The sequence below is a fragment of the Muscardinus avellanarius genome (genome assembly GCF_963383645.1).
Source record: "Muscardinus avellanarius genome assembly, chromosome: 20".
Taxonomy (NCBI): domain Eukaryota; kingdom Metazoa; phylum Chordata; class Mammalia; order Rodentia; family Gliridae; genus Muscardinus; species Muscardinus avellanarius.
In genome coordinates, this window is record NC_137806.1 from 31,903,686 (window position 1) to 31,923,938 (window position 20,253).

The 20,253-nt window shown below is 39.3% G+C and overlaps 1 protein-coding gene across 1 annotated transcript in view; it reads right to left on the bottom strand.

Annotated features, from left to right (window-relative positions):
- RYR2 (ryanodine receptor 2) overlaps nucleotides 1–20,253 on the bottom strand; it is a gene marked incomplete at both ends in the record, with an annotated part of 554,680 nt that overhangs the window by 105,926 nt on the left and 428,501 nt on the right. The window contains 6 exons of the mRNA XM_080717126.1: nucleotides 1,995–2,315; nucleotides 4,346–4,476; nucleotides 4,897–4,978; nucleotides 6,790–7,028; nucleotides 8,438–8,498; nucleotides 16,781–16,830. Of these exons, the coding sequence (XP_080573252.1) occupies nucleotides 1,995–2,315; nucleotides 4,346–4,476; nucleotides 4,897–4,978; nucleotides 6,790–7,028; nucleotides 8,438–8,498; nucleotides 16,781–16,830 (884 nt within the window). The remainder of the gene's footprint in view (nucleotides 1–1,994; nucleotides 2,316–4,345; nucleotides 4,477–4,896; nucleotides 4,979–6,789; nucleotides 7,029–8,437; nucleotides 8,499–16,780; nucleotides 16,831–20,253) is intronic.

The following is a 20,253-nucleotide window of genomic DNA, read 5'->3' on the forward strand; positions in this document are numbered from 1 at the left end:
GAGAAAGATGAGCAGTCCGCTCTATATAAACATTCATTTGAGGACAGATTGTAATGACAACAGAAATGTAATTAGACTTCCCTCTCCCCAGTGCCTGGCTTCTATAGAAACAGAACCCAGGACTTGGCCATTTTTTCTAGCACCAAACATTTGCGTAGCTGCTATTCAAAAAATTATTTCTGAATTGAATTCAATGTGCTTTCTCATTTAAAAATAATACTGACAGATAAATTTTAACAGGAAAAAAGATTTTAATTCACTTTGGAAATCAATTATTCTCACACAAAAAGAAGTCGCAAAATGGAAAAATATTCCCCAGCCCTTTCTGTAGAAGAGTCACACTGTTTATTTTATATAATGAGTTGATAGTTTTTTCACTTTATCCTGTCCTCAGCCCAATGGAAGTGTTAGATAACATATAACACTGTTCTATTATTTAGTAATGGTTGCAATTGTCAACAATGACTCTAAACTTCAATAGGCCAATGAAGGGATTTTTCCTCTAAAAGTAACATATGCGTGTGTGCGTGTGTGTATGTGTGCGTGTGTGTATGTGTGTGTGTTGGGTAAATGCATAAAAGAAAAATTATTATTAATTACCTATCTAAAATAAGAAGGACTTGATATATTTGGAGTTCTCATCAATATATAAATCTGTAAATATGTTTATTATTAGGTTAGATATAGAATGTCCCTTAGAGGGCTCCTGTATTAATGTTCAAAGTTGGCATAATTAAATGACGAGTGTGGTAATCTCATCAGTAGATAACTCCAGATCCACTGTAATGATTTCACCATGGCTTGGGAGGTAACCCAGACTGGTGAGGCTGGAGAAGATGGGTCTCTGGGAATGTGCTCTGTCTTTAAGTCCCCTTGCTTGCTAGCTCTCTGGCTTCCAGCCTGTGATGTGAGAGCAGAGCCATCTCTTTCTTGTCACCATATCCTGAGATCAGCAAACCTGGCTTCACATGGACTGAACCCAAAATCTTCTAAAAACTGAGAAAATCAATCTTCCATCCTCCAAGTAACGTGGTCAGGTTTCCTGTATTACGGCAGTGAGAATGTTGACTGAGGAATTCATTATAAATATTTCATCCTGCATTCATTTTCTAAGAACTCTTCCTTAACTACCATGCCATCTGAGCATGCGCAAGGTCTCAAACACTATAGAAAGCCAGAATACTTGATGATGGCATAATATTCTGGTATAAATATACTTAAACCTTTTAGTCATACTCTACTTGTTGGATGTTTAGGCTGCTTCCAGTTTTTCAACATAAATATTGCAATAACTGGCAAACTTAGTGGTAAATACTTGACTTCATCTTGTGATTACTTCCCAGATCCCCATGGGATAGATGGATAAATGTGGGTTCTTTAAAATTCCAGTTTTATTTTTGTCTTTGTCTATAGAATCATTATTTAATGGTGGATAAAAATCAGTATTAGGGCATTTACTGTCAATCGTATAGAGATTGTTGTAACAGGGAAATGTTTACTAAATATAATAAGGATGTGAGAAATTACCCAATGTCTTACTTATACCTCTTTTTTTAAAAAAAAATGTAGTGTAACAAACAATTTTAGGGCATGGATAAAAACTATTACTATAGACTGAGACAGGAATTTCTTGTCTTCTGTGTTGCAAATCTTTGAGGAAATAAAACAACTGTAGAGGTTAAGTTTCTTTGTCTTTGTGTGTGTGTTGGGGAGACTGGGGATTGAATCCAGGTGTGTTCTACCTCTAAGCTACACGTGCATCTCTCTCTCTCTCTCTCTCTCTCTCTCTCTATATATATATATATATATATATATATATATATATATATATATATATTTTTTTTTTTTTTTTTAAATAAGATCTCCCTAAGCCACTGCGGGTCTCACTAAGTTGCTGAGGCTGGCCTCAAACCTGTGATCCTATCTCAGCCACCCAAGTACTGAGATCACAGAGTATGCCACTACAGCAAGGCTCGCTGACTCCCAGTTCTTACCTGCCAACCTCTTCATCCAGGCTCCCTCGTCAATCCCCAGGTTATTGTAGATGATCTTCAGGATGTTCCCCAGCAGCGTGTTCATGTGCTCCGAGTTCAGGGCTGTGCAGCACATCTCGGTCCGCTCGGGGTTGTTCTCGGGCCCGTGTTCCCACCAGCGGGACATGTAGCTGCAAAGCATGGGTAGTACCACCTCCATCACGTGCGGCATCTGCGTGTAGCGAATGCCGGACTCCGCCAAGTCCACGATTTCCTCCATGAGCTTCTCCAAAGACGGGATATTTGGGCAGACGTCTTCCACGTTGGCTGGCAGATTGAGAGCTGGACAGGCGGATATAAAAATGAACCACGTTCAACCAATGCGAGAGGGCAGATTTCTCCTGTTTATGATGGACACAGGCAACCACTGCTTTTGGGGGTTTCAAGGCTAAGCCTTCTTCACCTGGCTCCTTCTCTCTCTTCTCCTGGCAGCTATTCCAGAGCTCCTTCCTCTGAGCAAGTTCCTACCTTATCTTCACTTTCTGAATAGTTGTAAACTGTGTACACACAAATGATATCATAGAAACCAAGCAGTAGATTATCTATTTTGTGTATTTCTTTATCTGTAAAGAATTAAGTTGGCTTCATCTTGATTCAGAGCAAAAATATTAAGGAACTCAAAATGTCTTAAGATTTTTGATGTGTTTACTATGTAGAAAAGCATTAAGGCACACTCAACAGAATTGTTTTTAACTTCATCTGTTTTCTGAAATCAGTATTATAATTAAGCAAATTAAATAATTACAGAAACCGTTAAAATATCCCTTCCTTGACCAAATTGATGATAAAAGCAATGAATCTACCCAGCACCTCCCATGAAAGAAACAAGCCCATCAACAGGTGTGCATTGGGAGCAGCAAAGAGTCTTTGCTCACCTTCTGAGAATCCCTTAAGGACAGTAGGAAGCAATCAAGACACCAGACTCCATCACTTAGAGGAAACCCGGTGGAAGAAATTCCTCTGAGAGTGTATTTGTGCAATGTTCAGGTTTGGAGGATTGTGCTCTGATTTAAGACACTGACTAAAAGGATAACCAGTTTCTACTTTGCTTGTTTACCCAACTCAACTCATATCCTAGCTAGTAATTCCAATTAGATTCTGAAAAGCCAATCGAATTCATGAGCAATGGTTACTAAAGCCCTTTCAACTGGGATAGTAAATCATCAGTCTTTCCTAAATGAAATGCAATACGGAGCATGAATATACACATCCAGACGCCTCGTATACACGCAGACACCTAGGGTACACAGAGACACTGAGGGTACACACAGACACACCAATCTCAGGGATATGCAGCCTAGGGGCAGGTGCAAATTAAGGTTGTTGACCAAGTGTCTCAGATTCATGTTTTTAAGATTTTATTTTTTTTTTTTTTGGTGGTACTGGGGTTCCTGGAAACCCTTCTACCTATGGGCTACCCTCCCAGACCTATTTTTATATTTTTATGTTTTTATTTGGAAACAGGGTCTCTTAAGCCAGCACGGCTGGCTTCAAACCTGCATGATCCTCCTGTCTCCACCTCCCAAGTGCAGGGATTACAAGCGTGCGCCACCACGCCCGGCGTAAGATTTTTAAAGGATAAAAAATATACTGTACTAACAAAAACAAACCATATGGTTGGTAAGAGGTTTGCAAGTTCAAGGCCAGCTCAGCAACTTAGATCCTGTTAGAAAATAAAAAATAAAAAGAGCCAGGAGTGTGGCTCAGTAGGCAGATGTCCTTGAGTCCAATCTCCAGTACCCAAAAAAAGCGTCATGGAATAAAACTTTCTCAGTGAGATAGACCTACCTGGTGAGCAAAGAGTGAAGATCATAAACCCATAAACGTAATGCACAAGACCATCATAATCCATGCGACAGCGTAAACGATAGCTAGATTAGAAATATTTTCCATATTTGCTGATTCTTTGCCTTATTTTTGAGAGTATTGGTTTGTGACTTATTAACTTAGAAGGAATTAACCGATGTTTCTTTCAGAAATATAAGGGAAACAGTATATAGTACTTCAAAAAATGCAATGGCAGCTAAGACCTAACACGAAAGAGCAGAGGAATATACCAACCAAACCAGCCCACCGAAAACCACTGTAGGAAAATGCATCATGAATGGTGGTGCACACCTGTAATCCCCGTACTCAGGAGGCTGAGACAGGAGGATCACAGGATGGAGGGGAGCCTCCGCAAGTAGTGAGACCCTGAGCAATCTAGCAAGACCCTGTCTCTCAAAATAAAAATGGGTTAAGGAAAAAGGATACGATGAATGCCATCACATTTTAGCTTCATTTCCCAAACACCACGCCTGCTCCTGCATTACCTGCTCTCTCCCGTGAAGACTTGGTGTTGTAGATGGAATAAGTGTTGTGTTTGTCGAGATGTGTTTCCAAAAATGCTACAGGAAAGGCACCAGCAAAGGCAGCCAGGCACTCTCCTAACGCAGAGCGCTGCCTGTAGGTGAAAAACGCTTCTTTTTAACGTCTTCCAAGTGAATACCCAAGGAAGATATATTACCATTGGCACGTTCAACCATATACAGACAATCGGATTGCTACGAATCAGATTAACCCCCAAGTCTAATTTTTTATGTTGTGAAACATCATACACAGTCAATACCAAAATCCCCATCATTTAGTAAAAACGAAGTATCAGCCAAAAAAAATTAAAAACAGTATAGACCAAAGTAGCAAGTAAAAACCAAAGGACAAGAAAAGCCCAGTTACTTCTCCTATGGATTTTAACATTTTCTTTCCTCTTTTCCATTAACAGATTGTTGAATTACTCTGGAGGAACATTTAAGTAAGGAAAAAGTTATAAAATGTAGTCTTGGAATCAAATAGGCATTAATATATAAATTTTTAAAATTCTTACCTCTCCACATAAATACTCTTGCTGGTTCCCAAAGCATATAAGCTGGTCAGAATTCTGTAACAAGACACTTGTACATCTTCCACTAAGGAAAAAAATATATATATTCCTGAGAAAGTTTAGGCTATAAACACAATTTCTTATTAAAAGTATTCCAAAATAGAAACAGATATATAAAATAGTTATTTTTTCAAAAATATCTCTTGCTCTAGGGAACTAGAAATATTCTAGAGACTATTCTATGGATGCTGTGGTTACCCATAATATTCTAAAATAATTACTAACTTTTCTCTACATACATGAATAAAGGATTTCTTCAATAACAAAATTAACCACCAAAATATCTGGAAAAAAGTCGATATAAATTGACTGACTCCAGTCTCAAAGGTAAATAGGACTGTATCTTTTAACTTCTTTGTTATTCCTGGTTCCAGGAATTGAACTCAGAGGCATTCAACTTCCAAGTTAAACCCTCATCTTTATTTTTTATTATTTTGATATAAAGTCTTGATAAATTGCTGAGATCGGCCTCAAACCTGTGATCCTCCCGTCTTAATCTCCCAAGTAAGAAGATGATAGGCGTGTGCCACCACACCCTGCTTACCATCACTCTCAAGTAAATACTGAGACTACTTGAGGAAGCAGGGCCTTACCTAGTCCTCAAATGACCTCACATTCAAGGCCTAAGTCACTACAGTACTTAGTACTTTCTTGATGCTAGAAAAGAAACAATTTTATCGACAATCTGTTTCCTCATAAGACAAGTTTAAAAGGCCCAGGAACCCAAGAACTTTGAGCATCTAATTCCATTCCAGCTCTGCTGCCGTTTCCATGAGGACACCGTAGAGCATGGCAGAACTCATTCTTGTCTTCAGACCCTTTGGCTCCACATACACACACTGGGGGGCAATGGCAACCCCACTGGTTAAAATCCAGGATTCACAACAGGTGTCGGTGGCAGCCCCCAAATGAATATACACTGGGGTTTTTACACGTGCTGTTTTCCCCTGAGGAGCTCCAACATGGGTGTGCACAGTTGGGTCTGCTCCACCCACCGGGGCTCCTACCTTTACTTGTGTCCACATGAGCAAGGTGAGAAGCTGGGGAAGCTTGTACGTGGTTTTTTCTACTTACTCTTGAGAATCCAGTGGATATTTTATATAACCGCAGAATTCCAGCCCAAACCACTGACTAAATTCCCCATGAAATAGACTGATAACCAGAACACATCTGAGTCACCCCCCTCCCAGTCACCCACTTAGACACGGACCATCTCGACAGTCTTCATGGTAGAAATACTCTGTCTCCACGCAATTGGGAAACATTTAATATGGTCCTACTGCATTAGAGAATTTACTTTAAAAGAGGCACGTAAGCTGGGCTTGGTAGCACACACCTGTAACCCCAATACTTGGGAGGCTGAGACAGTAGGTTACAGATTCCAGACCAGCCTCAGCAACTTGGCGAGGCTCTCAGACACTTAGTGAGACCCTGTTTCATAATAAAAAATAAAATAGGCTTGGGGGTCTATCTCGGAGTTAGAAGCCCTTGGGTTCCATTCCTAGTAACACACACACACACACACACACACACACACACACACACACACACACACGAGGCAGTGTAGAAACAGAATTTGAAACCTATCCCTCAACAGCACAGAAATTGCTGTGCATAACCAAGACTTTCCTCATCTTTGTGAGTTCTTATGATTCAGGGATCTACCTCTGTGAAAACGGTTTCTCTCATTTCAAATGTCCTACAATGCTTGGTAAAGATACAAGCACTTTAATGGATAAAGAGTGCGCCAATGACCCAGACATAGCTTTGCCCATTTTCAATTGTTCTGTTTTGGAAAAAAAAAAAAAAACAACTCCGATGAGTGGATGTACATACATATTAGATCTTCGCCAAACTGATGCTGGCCGATATGTTCAAACAATGAGGACAGCATGGGCAAGAGGGCAACCGTGGTGTAGTTGATGATCTGAGTGACCCCTTTGGGCTGGTTGCGCGTGTGGGTGAACTGGCCCTGCTTAAGGTTTTCCATGGTTTTCTCCAGGTCCTCTGCAGCGTTGTCCAGGAAAGCTCGGAGGGCGCTTTTGACAGTCTCCAGGCCGGTCTTCATTACAGTCCTAGAATGCGAGCGGGGTGGGGAGGTTAGACAGCGATAATAACACATACGATGCTGATAAACGAGGGCCCTGATTGTCCACTAAGGCACCCACCGCTTACCTGATTCTAAAAACCCGCTCTACAATAATCCTTTTCAGTATGCTGGAAACTTTTTCTAGCAATTGCTCTTGTCACATGGCCTCGTCAATGACTTTACCAAAGAACTCAGAGCAGAAGCCTGGCTAAGGCTTTATGGATTCCTTCGGTGGTCTCGAATTTTTGGTTACTTTGAGACTGACACAACAAGGTTTCTGAGTGGGTTTAGTTCATAGCAAATCCAATAAAAGAAGATACCCCAAGGCCAAGACTGGAGGGAACATTTAATGCCAGCTGAATCGTGCCCTCAAAATGCTATAGAGATTTTGTGCTTTCTGATTCTGTATCAATCAAATCTTTTCCAATCAGCCAATGGCAGTTGACGTCTGTATAAAGGTGTCATACAAAGGCCCCTATTTTGAATAGAGAAATGGATATAGGCACACAACACTGTATCTCTTCATTTGTTACAAAAAGGAAAACACCTCAAGTAAAACTGTAAACACCAGAATGGGTTCATCATATTCTCCAAGACCATCATGAAATATTCTGGGTAGGTGACACCTATGAACTTTAGTTAGATTTACCCTGGATGCTCCCAATGCTAAACCAGATTCTGCACTTGGTCTATGTGCTGATGACAGTATGGCAAGGTAGAGACCACCCAGACCTGGGAATGTCTCTTACATACGTAATGTATAATCTTAAGCATCACAGTACCCGCTTGCAAAGTAAAAGAAAAAAAATTATCCTGTTTTCTAAAAGCCAGATGTTCTGAAGGTTGAGCACCAATCCCATGCCTGTACGCTAATAAAACTTCTCATATCACATTATTCATTATTATTGTTGTTGTTGTTATTTGGTGGTACTGGGACTGTAGCCCAAAGGCTTTTCTACCTCCAGGCTATACTCCCAGACCTATTTTATACTTTGTTTGGAAACAGGTTCTCACTAAGTTGCTGAGAGCCTCACTCAGTAGCTGAGGCTGGCTTCGAACCTGTGCGATCCTCCTGCCTCAGCCTCCTAAGCGCTGGAATTACAAGCGTGCGCCACCACACCCGGCTCACATTTATTACTTTTTCCTTGAATAATGCATTCCCAACTTGACCCACAGTTATACCCCTAGCTGTATCTAAAGTACCATATAATTTAAAGTATCTGTATATAATCATACAAATAAGTTGCCACCGCATCATTTTTAAAAGTTTTTTTTTAATCTACACTCAAATCTTTATTACAATATTAAAAAATAAAATCGGAATACAGGCTCCTTTTTAACATGCTCAGATTTCATTATTACACTAATTCATTTAGGTAAAAGATGTCCCTTTACCTCGCATCCAAGGTCTGCCCCAGAATATGAAGACAGTTGACAATCGATGAAGCGTCATTTCCTAGCGGGGGAAAAATACGCTGTATAAACTGACTAGAACATTTCCCCATGTTACTCTTTTCTATTAATATTTGTACTGTAAGAATTAGTGCATAGCACAACTCACTAGTCATTACTCCATGACACCTTAATAATCAAGTTGAAAGTCATGCAAACGATTTCTCTGCTTCAAAGTGGTTATGCAAATGTAAGTAGAAAAAGCAATAAAGCATGTCTCATCCAAGAGCTGACATGCCAAGCATTCAAAAGCACTGCACCGAGCTGAATTCAGGAACACTTCCCTCCCCACACGATCTCATTTTAAGTCATATTATATGTAAACTTTCAAAGCTCCACATCCTTCATAAAGTGAGATGGGCTAGAAGCTTAAACACTTTAATTCTGTTTTAATTACCCCAAGTGTCTCTGCTAATTTGCCTCAATTGCCTTAAGATAAATCAATCGGCTTGAATCTGATTGCAGAAAGATGCATTTTGGTTTTCTGAAAGTTGGTCTTTGGTGAAAGGAAGCACAAACCTATTATATAAAAAAAACATCAGACTGTAAAAGCCAAACAATGCTCTTATATGTGAAATGGGAACCGCTCTTTCAAAGTCACGTGAGATCCATCCACCTTGCATATCGTATTTTATCAGGAAGTACAGAAAAAGTGATGTGAGCACTGCGTATCTTTTGTTCAATAAAGTGATGAATCCAAAGTAATTTGACCACTATAATTTAATGTTACCAGTTTTTCATTCTGTATTTTCCCTCACACACAAGAGCTTGTACACAACACACACACACACACACACACACACACACACACACAGTCACCTCCCAGGTCTAAGGATTACAACTCCTACTTGAATCTAAATTTTTATAACATTTGATTATACAAGAAATATACTAAAGCAAATTGCATAAACAGAGAAATTAGTCATGCTTTAGGAACATGGGTGAGCCAGTTTAATAATGTGATACAAATAAAAAAATGTTACTTTTATTATCGAGACTGAGTTTAAGAAAATGTCTCATTAATAATCAGATACGCCAAGGATTCTTTAAATGTTGACTCTTCTGGGAACGGCTATAGAAGTTATGCTAATTTTTATTCTTCTCTCTTTTTCTAATGTTAATCTTGTAAAGCTGTGCCATTTTATTCTAATCTTTAAAGCAATAGTGATTCCTGACAGAACTCTGGTTCATAATGTGAAATAAAATTAGACCAGAAAGTATAAATTTCTCTCAAAATGAAGGATAGAAAAACTGAAGAGCCTCTATGACTTTATTGCTTTTGAAGTCTGTCATACTGAAAGGATTAAAATTACATTTTCTCTAATTTAGAATCTCTCTTAAACTTAGAAGGCAATTTAGGTAATTATAGATTCTATCCATTTGTCATAAGGCCAGGACGTTCTGATACTTCTATATTCAGTAGACATAAGAAGCAATGTCCATGTGGCTTTAACATTATCTTGTGACTACCTTCATCATGTTAGGTGTCTGATTCCAGTATCTCTAAAACCTCTTTCTCTATCTGAAATAGGTTACACTTTACAGAATGTATAACAAGTTTAAAAAACCCTCATCTCTTTTGCCTGCTTTTTCCTGTGTCTTCATGGAACCATAGAATTTTAGACAAAGAGCTTAATGATCCTCCAGTTCTGAATAACACTCATCAGCCAATAGTAGCAGACTGTGTACTCATCAGCCAATAGTAGCAGACTGTGTACTCATCAGCCAATAGTAGCAGAGTGTGTATACATGAACCATTAAATCTTCAAGGCCAAGACACATTCAATTCTGAGATGTGTGATCCTCAGAGATTCTTAGTACTTTCAAAGGTTTTTCCTTTCATTATGTGAATCCTACCAAGCAAACCAAGCATGAACTGAACATCACTAGGAAAAATACAAACATATAAACATATATTCATTTTCTGTTATCTCTTGATAAAGGGCAATAGTCATAATTGTGTGAGTATATGCGTTCATGTGTCTGGGGGCAGAAATATCAAAAATAAACTTAACCCAATAATTTACTAATCGTGAAGAGAGATCAGTTGAAAGAATTCACTGTGCTACTTAACTAGCTATTTACTTCTAAAACTCTTCCAAACTTACCATGAATACGCTGGTTTAAATTGGGCACTCACCCACTAAGACATGAAAATCTTAACAATATACCCACTGCTTCATTTTAAACACATACTATTATTTATCTCATTCAATAATCCTGCAGCTCAGAGTGCTGTACTTTTTATTAAGGGTGCTGTGTGTTGAGTTCTGGGGTCACTGTGAGTTCAATCCAGAAAAATGACTGAATCATTATTTCACTGTACACAAGATACTGGCTTTGTGGCCAAGTATTCCTAGAAGTCCCTATGTCAAAGATTCAGAAACTCTCCATTGATTTTAAGGAGTATCTGGAGGATTAATATCTTTCTAGGATGTTGGAAATTCACCAGAAACTAAATAGCAGAACAGATCTGTGATCAATACTTTGGTTCCTAGAACCAAAAGCATCACTGTTGGTCACATTCAAAAACCTTCTTTTAAGGATTATTAATCACATACCTGAAAGGACAAAGTTTGACCACACCAGAGACCACCTTGTAGCCAAGAGATTTATTGGAGGGGCCAGTATGAAAGGAAGAAAGATAGAGAAAGAAAGAGAGAGGGGGGGGGGAGAGAGAGGCAGAGAGACAGAGGGGGAGAGAGAAAGAAGAATCTGGAGAGGGAGCATGTGCTGGGGTCAGGGTTATATAGGGACTTGGGGTTACAGATTGGGGGCCAATAGGATAGGAGAAATGCCCTTTGAGCTAATTGGCTAGAGTCCCATGGGAGGGGGTTGTGCAGCCAGGTAATTGGCTTGGGGTCAGCAGGGAATGTCCCTTTCACTGATTGGCCAAGGGCACCAGGAGGGGGCAGGTTTCCCAGGTAAATGACCAGGTACGGTCAGAGGGGAATGGTAGCTTAACTGGTCAGACCAGGACTTAGCTTATGGGGGGGAGTCTGAAGTAAGAACCTAATTAATCTAACAATACCATTTCTGTTTATGCAAGTGTACCAAGTGTTTTCATGTACCTCTTAAAGGGATAACACAAAAACGTGATTTCCTAAGTTATAGAATATAAGGAAACTTCCAGATGTACTGCACTGGTTATTCTGTCTCATTTCCTATCTAACCTTTGCTTAGACTGAAGGCCTCTTGAAGGCAGGATCTGGTTGGCTCATTCTTTCAACTCATCATATCGTTTTTAGTATTTATGATTTTGTTTTATAAATACCTATATTCCACACTTACTGCTAAATGCCAAGGAAGTAACTGTGAGCCCTCACAGAGCCAAGGGTTCTGCGCTTGGCAAGTCAGTTCAGCAAGTTCACCATCAACAATGTTTAGCAAAGCTACACAAAGCAGCAGGGGAAGGTCTATTACTAAAGGAGGTGGCCAGGGGCTTTCCAGAGAGTGACATCTGCATGAAGGCTGAGGGTCAGGAGTTGACTGCATTCTGAGTGTGGAAAAAATGAGAGGAGTGTTATGTGTGGGAGATCTCACCCCATGTAGTAATTATAGTTTGTACAAAGAACCTGGGCACAGAGAAACATGACACATTCAAGAGACAGAAAGCCACTGAGGCTGAAACAACACAGTCAAGAGGAACAAATGTGCAGGAAAAGGAGGATGGAGTGGTCCATGAGGGAGACACTGTCAAACATTCTCATGGTGAAGGAGTGTGGTCTCTAAAGAAATGAAAATCACTGAATACAGAAGAGTGTGATGGAAGTCAGTGGTATCTTGGGAAAACATGATTGAGTGGAGCTCAGCAGAGAGCCAAGAAAGAATTCAGAGATAATAACTCTTGTATCTGTGTAGTAAAGTCAAAGGTGTTTGGAGAGTAAACTTAGCGTCTCTGTGGAGAGAGAATGAAATCTTAATTTCTCTTTGCTCACATCCTTGAGAGCATGCCTCACTCACAGCAGACACAGAATACATGTTCTCTGAATGGATGCATCTAAGGAACCAGATTTATCCTCAGGTGTTCAATAAATCCCTGTGGGGACCCTGACAGACACACACCTGTACCACCACTTTTGGCACCGTGGAATCGTAGTTATTACATTCTGCTTCCTCCAAAGATAGAGGATTAAACATTTTGTGCTATAGGTGGGCTCTGCATCTTCTAACGGCCTGGAGCTTAGTCGTCAGAACCTTTCCTTAGCAAAACTGGAGGAAAATGGTAAGAACAGAAGTATTATTTTAGGCAACACTAGGCCCATGAAAATGGCAAATGGAATCCTGATCGCTTGCCATCCTATCTAGGTCCTATCCATGCCTGAACTGGATTCTCAAAATACATGTGTACTATGACTTACTCACTATAAAGTATTTCAGAATTCTACTTGGGATGCTTACATTTAAAAACAAGATGGTGTTCATTCCCATCTCCTGCTTTATTATACCTGATTCCTCCCCAAACTGTGGAGAATAAAACATGTCCCTCTTTTAAAATGGTTACATTTTTCCAGTATGAAATAAAATAGTTTAAAAGCCTCCAAAAGATAGATGTCATAAGATCACTATTAATTTGTGGTTTTGTTTTTGATGATACTGGGGTTCCTAGAAACCCTTCTACCTCCGCGCTACACTCCCAGCCCTATGAGATTATATATATATTATATATATATATATATAAAATTTTTTTTTTAAACAGGGTCTCCTAAGCCAGTGTGGCTGGCTTCAAACCTACACAATCCTCTTGTCTCCACCTCCCAAGCACGGGGATTACAAGCATGCGACACCATGCCCTGCAATTTTTTTTTTAATTCTTTGAGAATATGCTTTGACATACAGGGAGTGGCTTATAGTACATCAAAGATAAATCCCAATATGGAAGTTTGAATTTGGGTAGTCCTCACTTTAGATGCAAAAAAAAAAAAATCTTTCAGGAACAGCTAGCATTGGGTGATAAGAACAATTTGGCAGCCAACTTGGGACATGTTCCAAGACTCATCCGATGCTGCGCCACACAAGTGGCGCCACCAAAACAGCTCCATCTATTTCAATCATCCTCCAGCCTCCAGGTCCTGACACATTCAAGGTCGATGCTCATCTTTTTATACTTTCATCTTAGCTCATCAGCAAACCCAAAGATGTCTCTGTTAACTTTTAGTTCTATCTCAATTTATTCTTAGGAAAGGCCGTTTTTTTTTTTTTTTTTTTTTTTAGCTAAGACAGTAAAGAAATACATTTGGATAATCAGTTTATTTCCCACCAGAATTCAGGAAAATGATATAGAAAGGTTGGGTGAAGCGAATAGAACCAAGATCCATATACGGCTGTCACAAACTACTTCTACGTGTACCCCATTAGGTCTCTCTCCAGAAAAAAACAAAATACTGTAGCGTAAAAACCAAAAAGTAAATTACTAAATAACACTTCTGACTCATCCTAGTAATGGGTTAATTATAAAGGCTGCATTATGCAGCTTTTTGAATAGCCAAGTACCCTTGTTTGGTTTGTATACAACTTATCTAAATAATCTCTAATAAAAGATTTTAAAAACACGATGAGTAATATCCAGTAAGTCAAACCAGAAACACCTTTCCTTTCCTCTCCCTTTCTTGTACTGGTGAATAAACCCAGGAATGTTCTGCCTCTGAGCTGCACCCTAGCCAGATTTTATTTTGAAACCGGGTCTCACTAGGTTGCTACGTGTCTCTCTGTATTGATGAGGCTATTCTCTGACCTGTGATTCTCCTCTATCTCAGCCTCCCAAGAACTAGGATTACACATGTGCATCTTCATGCCCAACAGCAATACCTTCACACGAGTACTGTGAAGTCGCAATATATATAGGACTTCACCATTACCTCAAAGATTTGAACACAATTCATCTCTAGGCTTAATTTGAACTTATTGTAAAAATGAAAAAAACACAAAGATCTAGACAATTTAAGCGCCTTTTCCAAATCATTCAGGTGATTAGTCTCCAAAACTAGGACATATACATACATGTGTGTGTGTGTGTGTGTGTATATATATATACGCATATATATATGCGTGTGTATATGTATATATGTATATATATGAATTTTTCTGATTCAAAGCCCACTATTACCTCTGGATGTGCTATTAATCTAATGCCATAGTATAACTCTACACTATGTAAATGATTAAGACCTCAAGATTCTATTATTTAGCAAACTCTATATTCCTTTTTTTTTTTTTTTTTGGTGGTACTGGGGGTGGAACCCAGAGGTTTTTTACCTCTGGGCTATACTCCCAGACCTATTTTTGGAAACAGGGTGTCACTAAGTTGCTGAGAGCCTCACTAAATAGCTGAGGCTGGCTTTGAACCTGCACAATCCTATCTCAGCCTCCCAAGTGCGGGGATTACAAGCATGCGCCACCACGCCTGGCTGCAAAGTCTATATTCTAAAGTATGTTTGAGTAGCAAAAGCCTTCTGAAGTTTTGTATTGAAAGCAAAAGCCAAAGCAAATTTAACAAATAAAAAGGATGTATAAAATTAGGTAAAACAACATGTCTCCATTATAAATTTTTGTGAAAAATAGAATATGTTTAAAGACTGGGGAATTTAAAACACAATATTTAAATACAATGTCAAGATCACAGAGAGAACAAACAGGTCAGCGCCCAGTTCTTCTCTCCCAAGAGAAACGACAAACTATCACACATTTATCTTCAGTGACTAGGATCCTGGGATCATAGATTCAAAGGGTAAAATAGGATTCAAAACCAAAACAAATTAATTCACAATAACAAAAGGCTCTACGTAGCTCATTTGGAGATGGCGGAAACTTGTAAAATGTACGAGGCAGAGCTCTAAGATTCTGCAAATGTCCTGTCTTAACCCAAAAAATTTCATCAAGTGGTTTTTTTTGTTTGTTTGTTTGTTTTGGGTTTTTTTTTTTTTTTTGGTGGTACTGGGGTTCCTGGAAGCCCTTCTACCTCTGGGCTACACTCCCAGACCTATTTTTACATTTTTATTTGGAACAGGGTCTCCTAAGCCAGCGTGCGGGGCTGGCTTCGAACCTGCGCGATCCTCCTGTCTCTGCCTCCCAAGCGCGGGGATCACAAGCGTGCGCCACCACGCCCGGCATCATCAAGTGGTTTTTTAAGATTTGTGCATGAAAATCCTGTCAATCAATTTCATAAAAATTATTCTGCACTGAAGAGAAGTTCAACAAAAGTCAGCCAAATGGAAAGGATTCTGAAGATCACTGCCCATTATTTTGAAATAACTAAGAATGCAAAAAAAATTAGGTGATTTATATGAGATATAAATTAAAATATAAATTTCAATTACTAGACTTAAGAGCACTAAATATTGCAAACACCAGAAGCTAACTACACCAACAAGTGATCATTTCTCCAATGTTGTAATGGGAAGAATTTTAAAATATGTGTGTATTCTTTGGTGTATTCACTGTAGCCTTTGTAAAAATCAGTACATACATACATATATAGTTTTCCTTAAGAGTAGTCAAACCATCTTTATCAACACATCTCCATACATTCTATGGCTAAGACTTTCCAACCCTCTCTCACGACCTAGAGAGCCAAAGGCTTGCATTTGGTTTGGGCAGTTTATAAAATCCAATGCAGGAAAGTACAAACATGAATTCTGTCCGCTGTGAGATACTAAAGCCAAAGGGTAGAGAACATCTGCAGAAAGAGAGTGCCTGTCCTGCACTGCTGTTTGAAAGCAGGTGCTTGGGAGCACGGGCTCCAGCCCTGTGGATTCTCAAACTCAGAAACTGATCCTGGGGTGAGAGGTGGTAGAAGAGTCACATTTGCCAAGTGTAGTGTCCTGGCTTCACTCTCTCAACCAGGAAGCTCCAAGGCTTTGGGATGCCAGAGACATGCGTATCTGTAGTCAAGAGCATTAAATAATAAGTACAGTTTAAATCTTGGATTTATAATAGCTCGTTATTTTATCTAGCAGAGATAACCAAATCGAAATCCCAGGGCCCGGACTTTATTTCACCCCCGAAATGAAATATGGTAGAACTTGCAATTCCCGTTCGTTTGTTCTTTAACAACGTACCCTTTGATGTGCAATTATGCTTTGGGCTGGTATAAAGACGGCAGTCCTCCATTTCACCCAAGATAGTGCTGCTTAAGAACAAGCTGGAGGACCTCGTCTCGGCCTACAACAACCGTGCATGCAGCCGTGCAGACGTGCATCCGTGCAACTGAGCTCACAACACAGTGCAAAGGTGGCAAAGGAAACCAAGCGGTGGCCATGCTGAGTAGATGTTCAAGGGTCTCCTTACCAAACAGTGAAATCCTATGCCTGACAAGAACTCCAAGTTTGCAGAATAGGCTGAAGACAAAAGAAAAACAGAAGAGAAAAGGGAAGGGGGGGAGGGAAGGTAGGAGAGACAGGAGGGAATTAAAAACAAAAAAAAGAAAAGAAATTTAAAAAGAAAAAAGAAAAATAAAAACAGCTGAAATATGAGCCCGAAGAAAAAGCAACATGATGTCGCGCAGAAAGAATCGATTCTCTGAGCGGAATGTGGAGTCAAGGGATTAAAGGAAGTCGTTGCGTATCTTTAACAAACATGGTTAAAAAGCACATATTATAACAAAAAAATTGAAAGCAAAGCTAATTAATATAAAAGCAATCTCTATGAACCCCACACATACATAACTACTGAAAACAATCCTAAGGAAAAAAAATTTGCTTTTATCTCCCCAAATTTAACCACTAGATTTCTAAGATGCTTTTTATTCTGGGAATTACTTAACATCGAGAATATGGTGTTTGGGAATAAAATTAGAGTTTTAGTATGCTTTACTACTTGAAATGTTTCTTTTCCAAACTCTGACCACATGTATTACACTTCATATTACCTACAATTAATTTAGATACAGCAAAGTAGCACTAGACCTTTAATAACCAGTTACGAGAGGAAATCATAGATGTGGTAACTTGAAGGAATTTTAAGGCCAGTGAATGAGTTGAGCCTATTTCTCATCTCCTCCTAGAAAGTCCCTCCATGGAATAAATAATCAGAAATCCCACTGGTCCTCTGCAGAAAGCACCACAACCCCAGGAACCCCAGCCTCTCAGGTCAGACCCTGTCGTAGGGAGGGCCCACTGTCCCTGGGTCTCCACCAAGCTTCCATCAGGGGACTCTCACAAGTCCTTTTCAGAAATACCTTGTATGCATTCCCATGCTGTAAGACCACCATCTACACATCTCTTGGACTCAACTCAGGATGTGTTCACTCCAGGATGCCTTTGCTGGCAACCAGGGGCAAATTATCACTTGCAACCCAAGATAAAATAGGTCCCCTTCCACCTGCTCTCAGGGACCATTTGCAGAGGTCTAACTTGGTACTTAACCTTCCAGATTTCAACTGACATTATTTCTACATCCGTCAACATTTTGAGCTCTCGGGGAGTAAAGGCTTGTCCCAGCCAGCCAGCCAGCACTTCCCAGCGCCTAACCTTGAAAACCCATTGTGAAGTCCCACCCACACTCCCTGAGGAAGTTTTTCCCTTCCCAGCAGGGCTGAGACACGCAGAGCACCCCCAATTAGGAATGTAGGTCAGGCATAGTGACACATGCCTGTAATCTCGGGACTTGGGAGGCTGAGACAGGAGGATCACAGGTACAAGGCCAGCCTCAGCAATTTAGGGAGACTCCCAGAAACCTAGTGAGGAGACCTTGTTTCAAAACAAAATAAATAAAACAGGCTCGGGTTGTAGCTCAGAGATAGAATGCCCCTGGATTCAATCCTCAGTACCAAAAAGATGAAACAAAAAAGAAAGCCATGGGTTCCAGGCAGGATTAAAAAAAAAAAAAGGAAACGATGCCATTTATGAGGTTGACCTCTCTCACAGTAAATTTTGGCCACCATGCCTCATTAGCAATGTGGATTACTTTTTAAGAAGAATTATGTAGGGAATTTTGTAGCTTTTCCAAGAATTTTTTACATTCATTAACGTCTAAGTAAAGCTGAGGTTTTGGGAAATCTCTTGAAAAAGTATTTTGAAAAATAATGACTTTTTGATGTTGTTGTCAGATATTAGCCTTGTGTTTACATTATTTACACTTTTGTGTTAATTTTAAAATAAAGACAGTAAAATAAGGGAAGCATTTTTCCAGTACGCTCATCCATCTACTGAGCTATCAGGATGATAGTTGTTCCTGTTAGCTCATCTAAGATTCATCTCTTTGTCAATAAAGTGATTCCAGTTAGAAATGCATTTATTTTGGACACCTGTTTCCCAAGCCACTTAAAGTGATACCTGTTATTTACTATCAAGGTAAAACATTCTGGGGTACTCTTGACAATGTTGAATTCATAAGGTGAGAATTACATTTTAAATGAGTTTGTCTAGAACAAGGATGTTGTGCTGATGGAAATCAGAACCGTTTTGTACCTCACTCCATCAGATGCTATTTAATAGGTGAGAATCTGTCAGAAAAAAATGAGAAATTACTTCCTCCTAATCTCTGCTGCTCCCTAAGCACGTAAGTCACCAGGGAGAAATACAGATAGAGATGGTTCGATCCAACAGATAAATTCTCTTTCCCCTCCTGTGCCATCCATTCTAGGTCCAGAGGCACTCTGAAGACTATATGGTTTGATTTTAAGAAACTTCAGCCTACACTGTCTTTAGAAACCTTCCCCATAATGATGCCACCTGCTATCACTACTTCCCTTCATTACTAACATTTTTCAGAATGCACAAGGTATCTACAGCAATTTTTCTCTGCCCCATACTCAAGTATTCCCTGCCGGCTCACCATAGTCTCAGAACAAACTCAATGTCTATTCTTTTTCCTGCTTTTGGAAAGGTTCTCTATAGTACATTATTGAATACTTAAATTTTTATCAACTTTTGTTCCTCTAAAATTTGTTTTGTAGCAATATTTTTCCAATACCTCTCTAGCTTATTATGCCCGTGTTCTTCCAGCACCCGCTTCTGAAAATCTTTCAAAGGTGATCATTTTCCAAGTATTGGTATTCAAACCTTTCTGCTTCTCTCTCCATTCTCGCCTAGCTTTTATTTTTCACAGCATTGGGGATTTCAGGTGTACAGAATAATCTCTAAATATGTTGTTTGTTGCTCTTATCTCTCTACAAACACCTAAAGCATATTTCCAAAGACCTGATGGGTATCTCGAGCTGAAGGACCTAATAAATACTCAGTGAATATCTGACCAAACTTAACCTCTTTCTGGAAACTAGACTTTTTCAGGATCTGTTAAGTGTATTCCAGCTGGGCATGGTGGCACATGCCTATAATTCCAGTACTTGGGAGGCTGAGACAGGAGGATCACAGTTTCACGGCCAGCCTCATCTTAATAAGGCCCTTCTTCAAAATCAAAAGAAAAAAGAAAAATAGAGTAAGGAGGCTCTAGCTCACAGGTACAATGCCCCTGGATTCAATCTCCAGTACACACAAAAAAATATTAAAAATAAAATATAAGTCCAGTGTATTCCTTACCAGTACTTTTCTACTTATAAAATTTTGTATTTCTTAAAGTTGGGTTAATACTATCTGATTACATATTTTGTTTCTATCATGATCATTTTCCTACGTTATTATTCATATCGATTATGACTGAAATGGCTGACCAGCATTATATATGTATCATAATTCATGTATAATCTCTATTTTTCTTTTTATCTATACCTTTTTTTCCTCTGAGGTTAAAATCCTATGTTAGATAATTTATACTTTTATGAAATAAATTTCTTTTATTAAACAACTCATTTCTGTGTGATA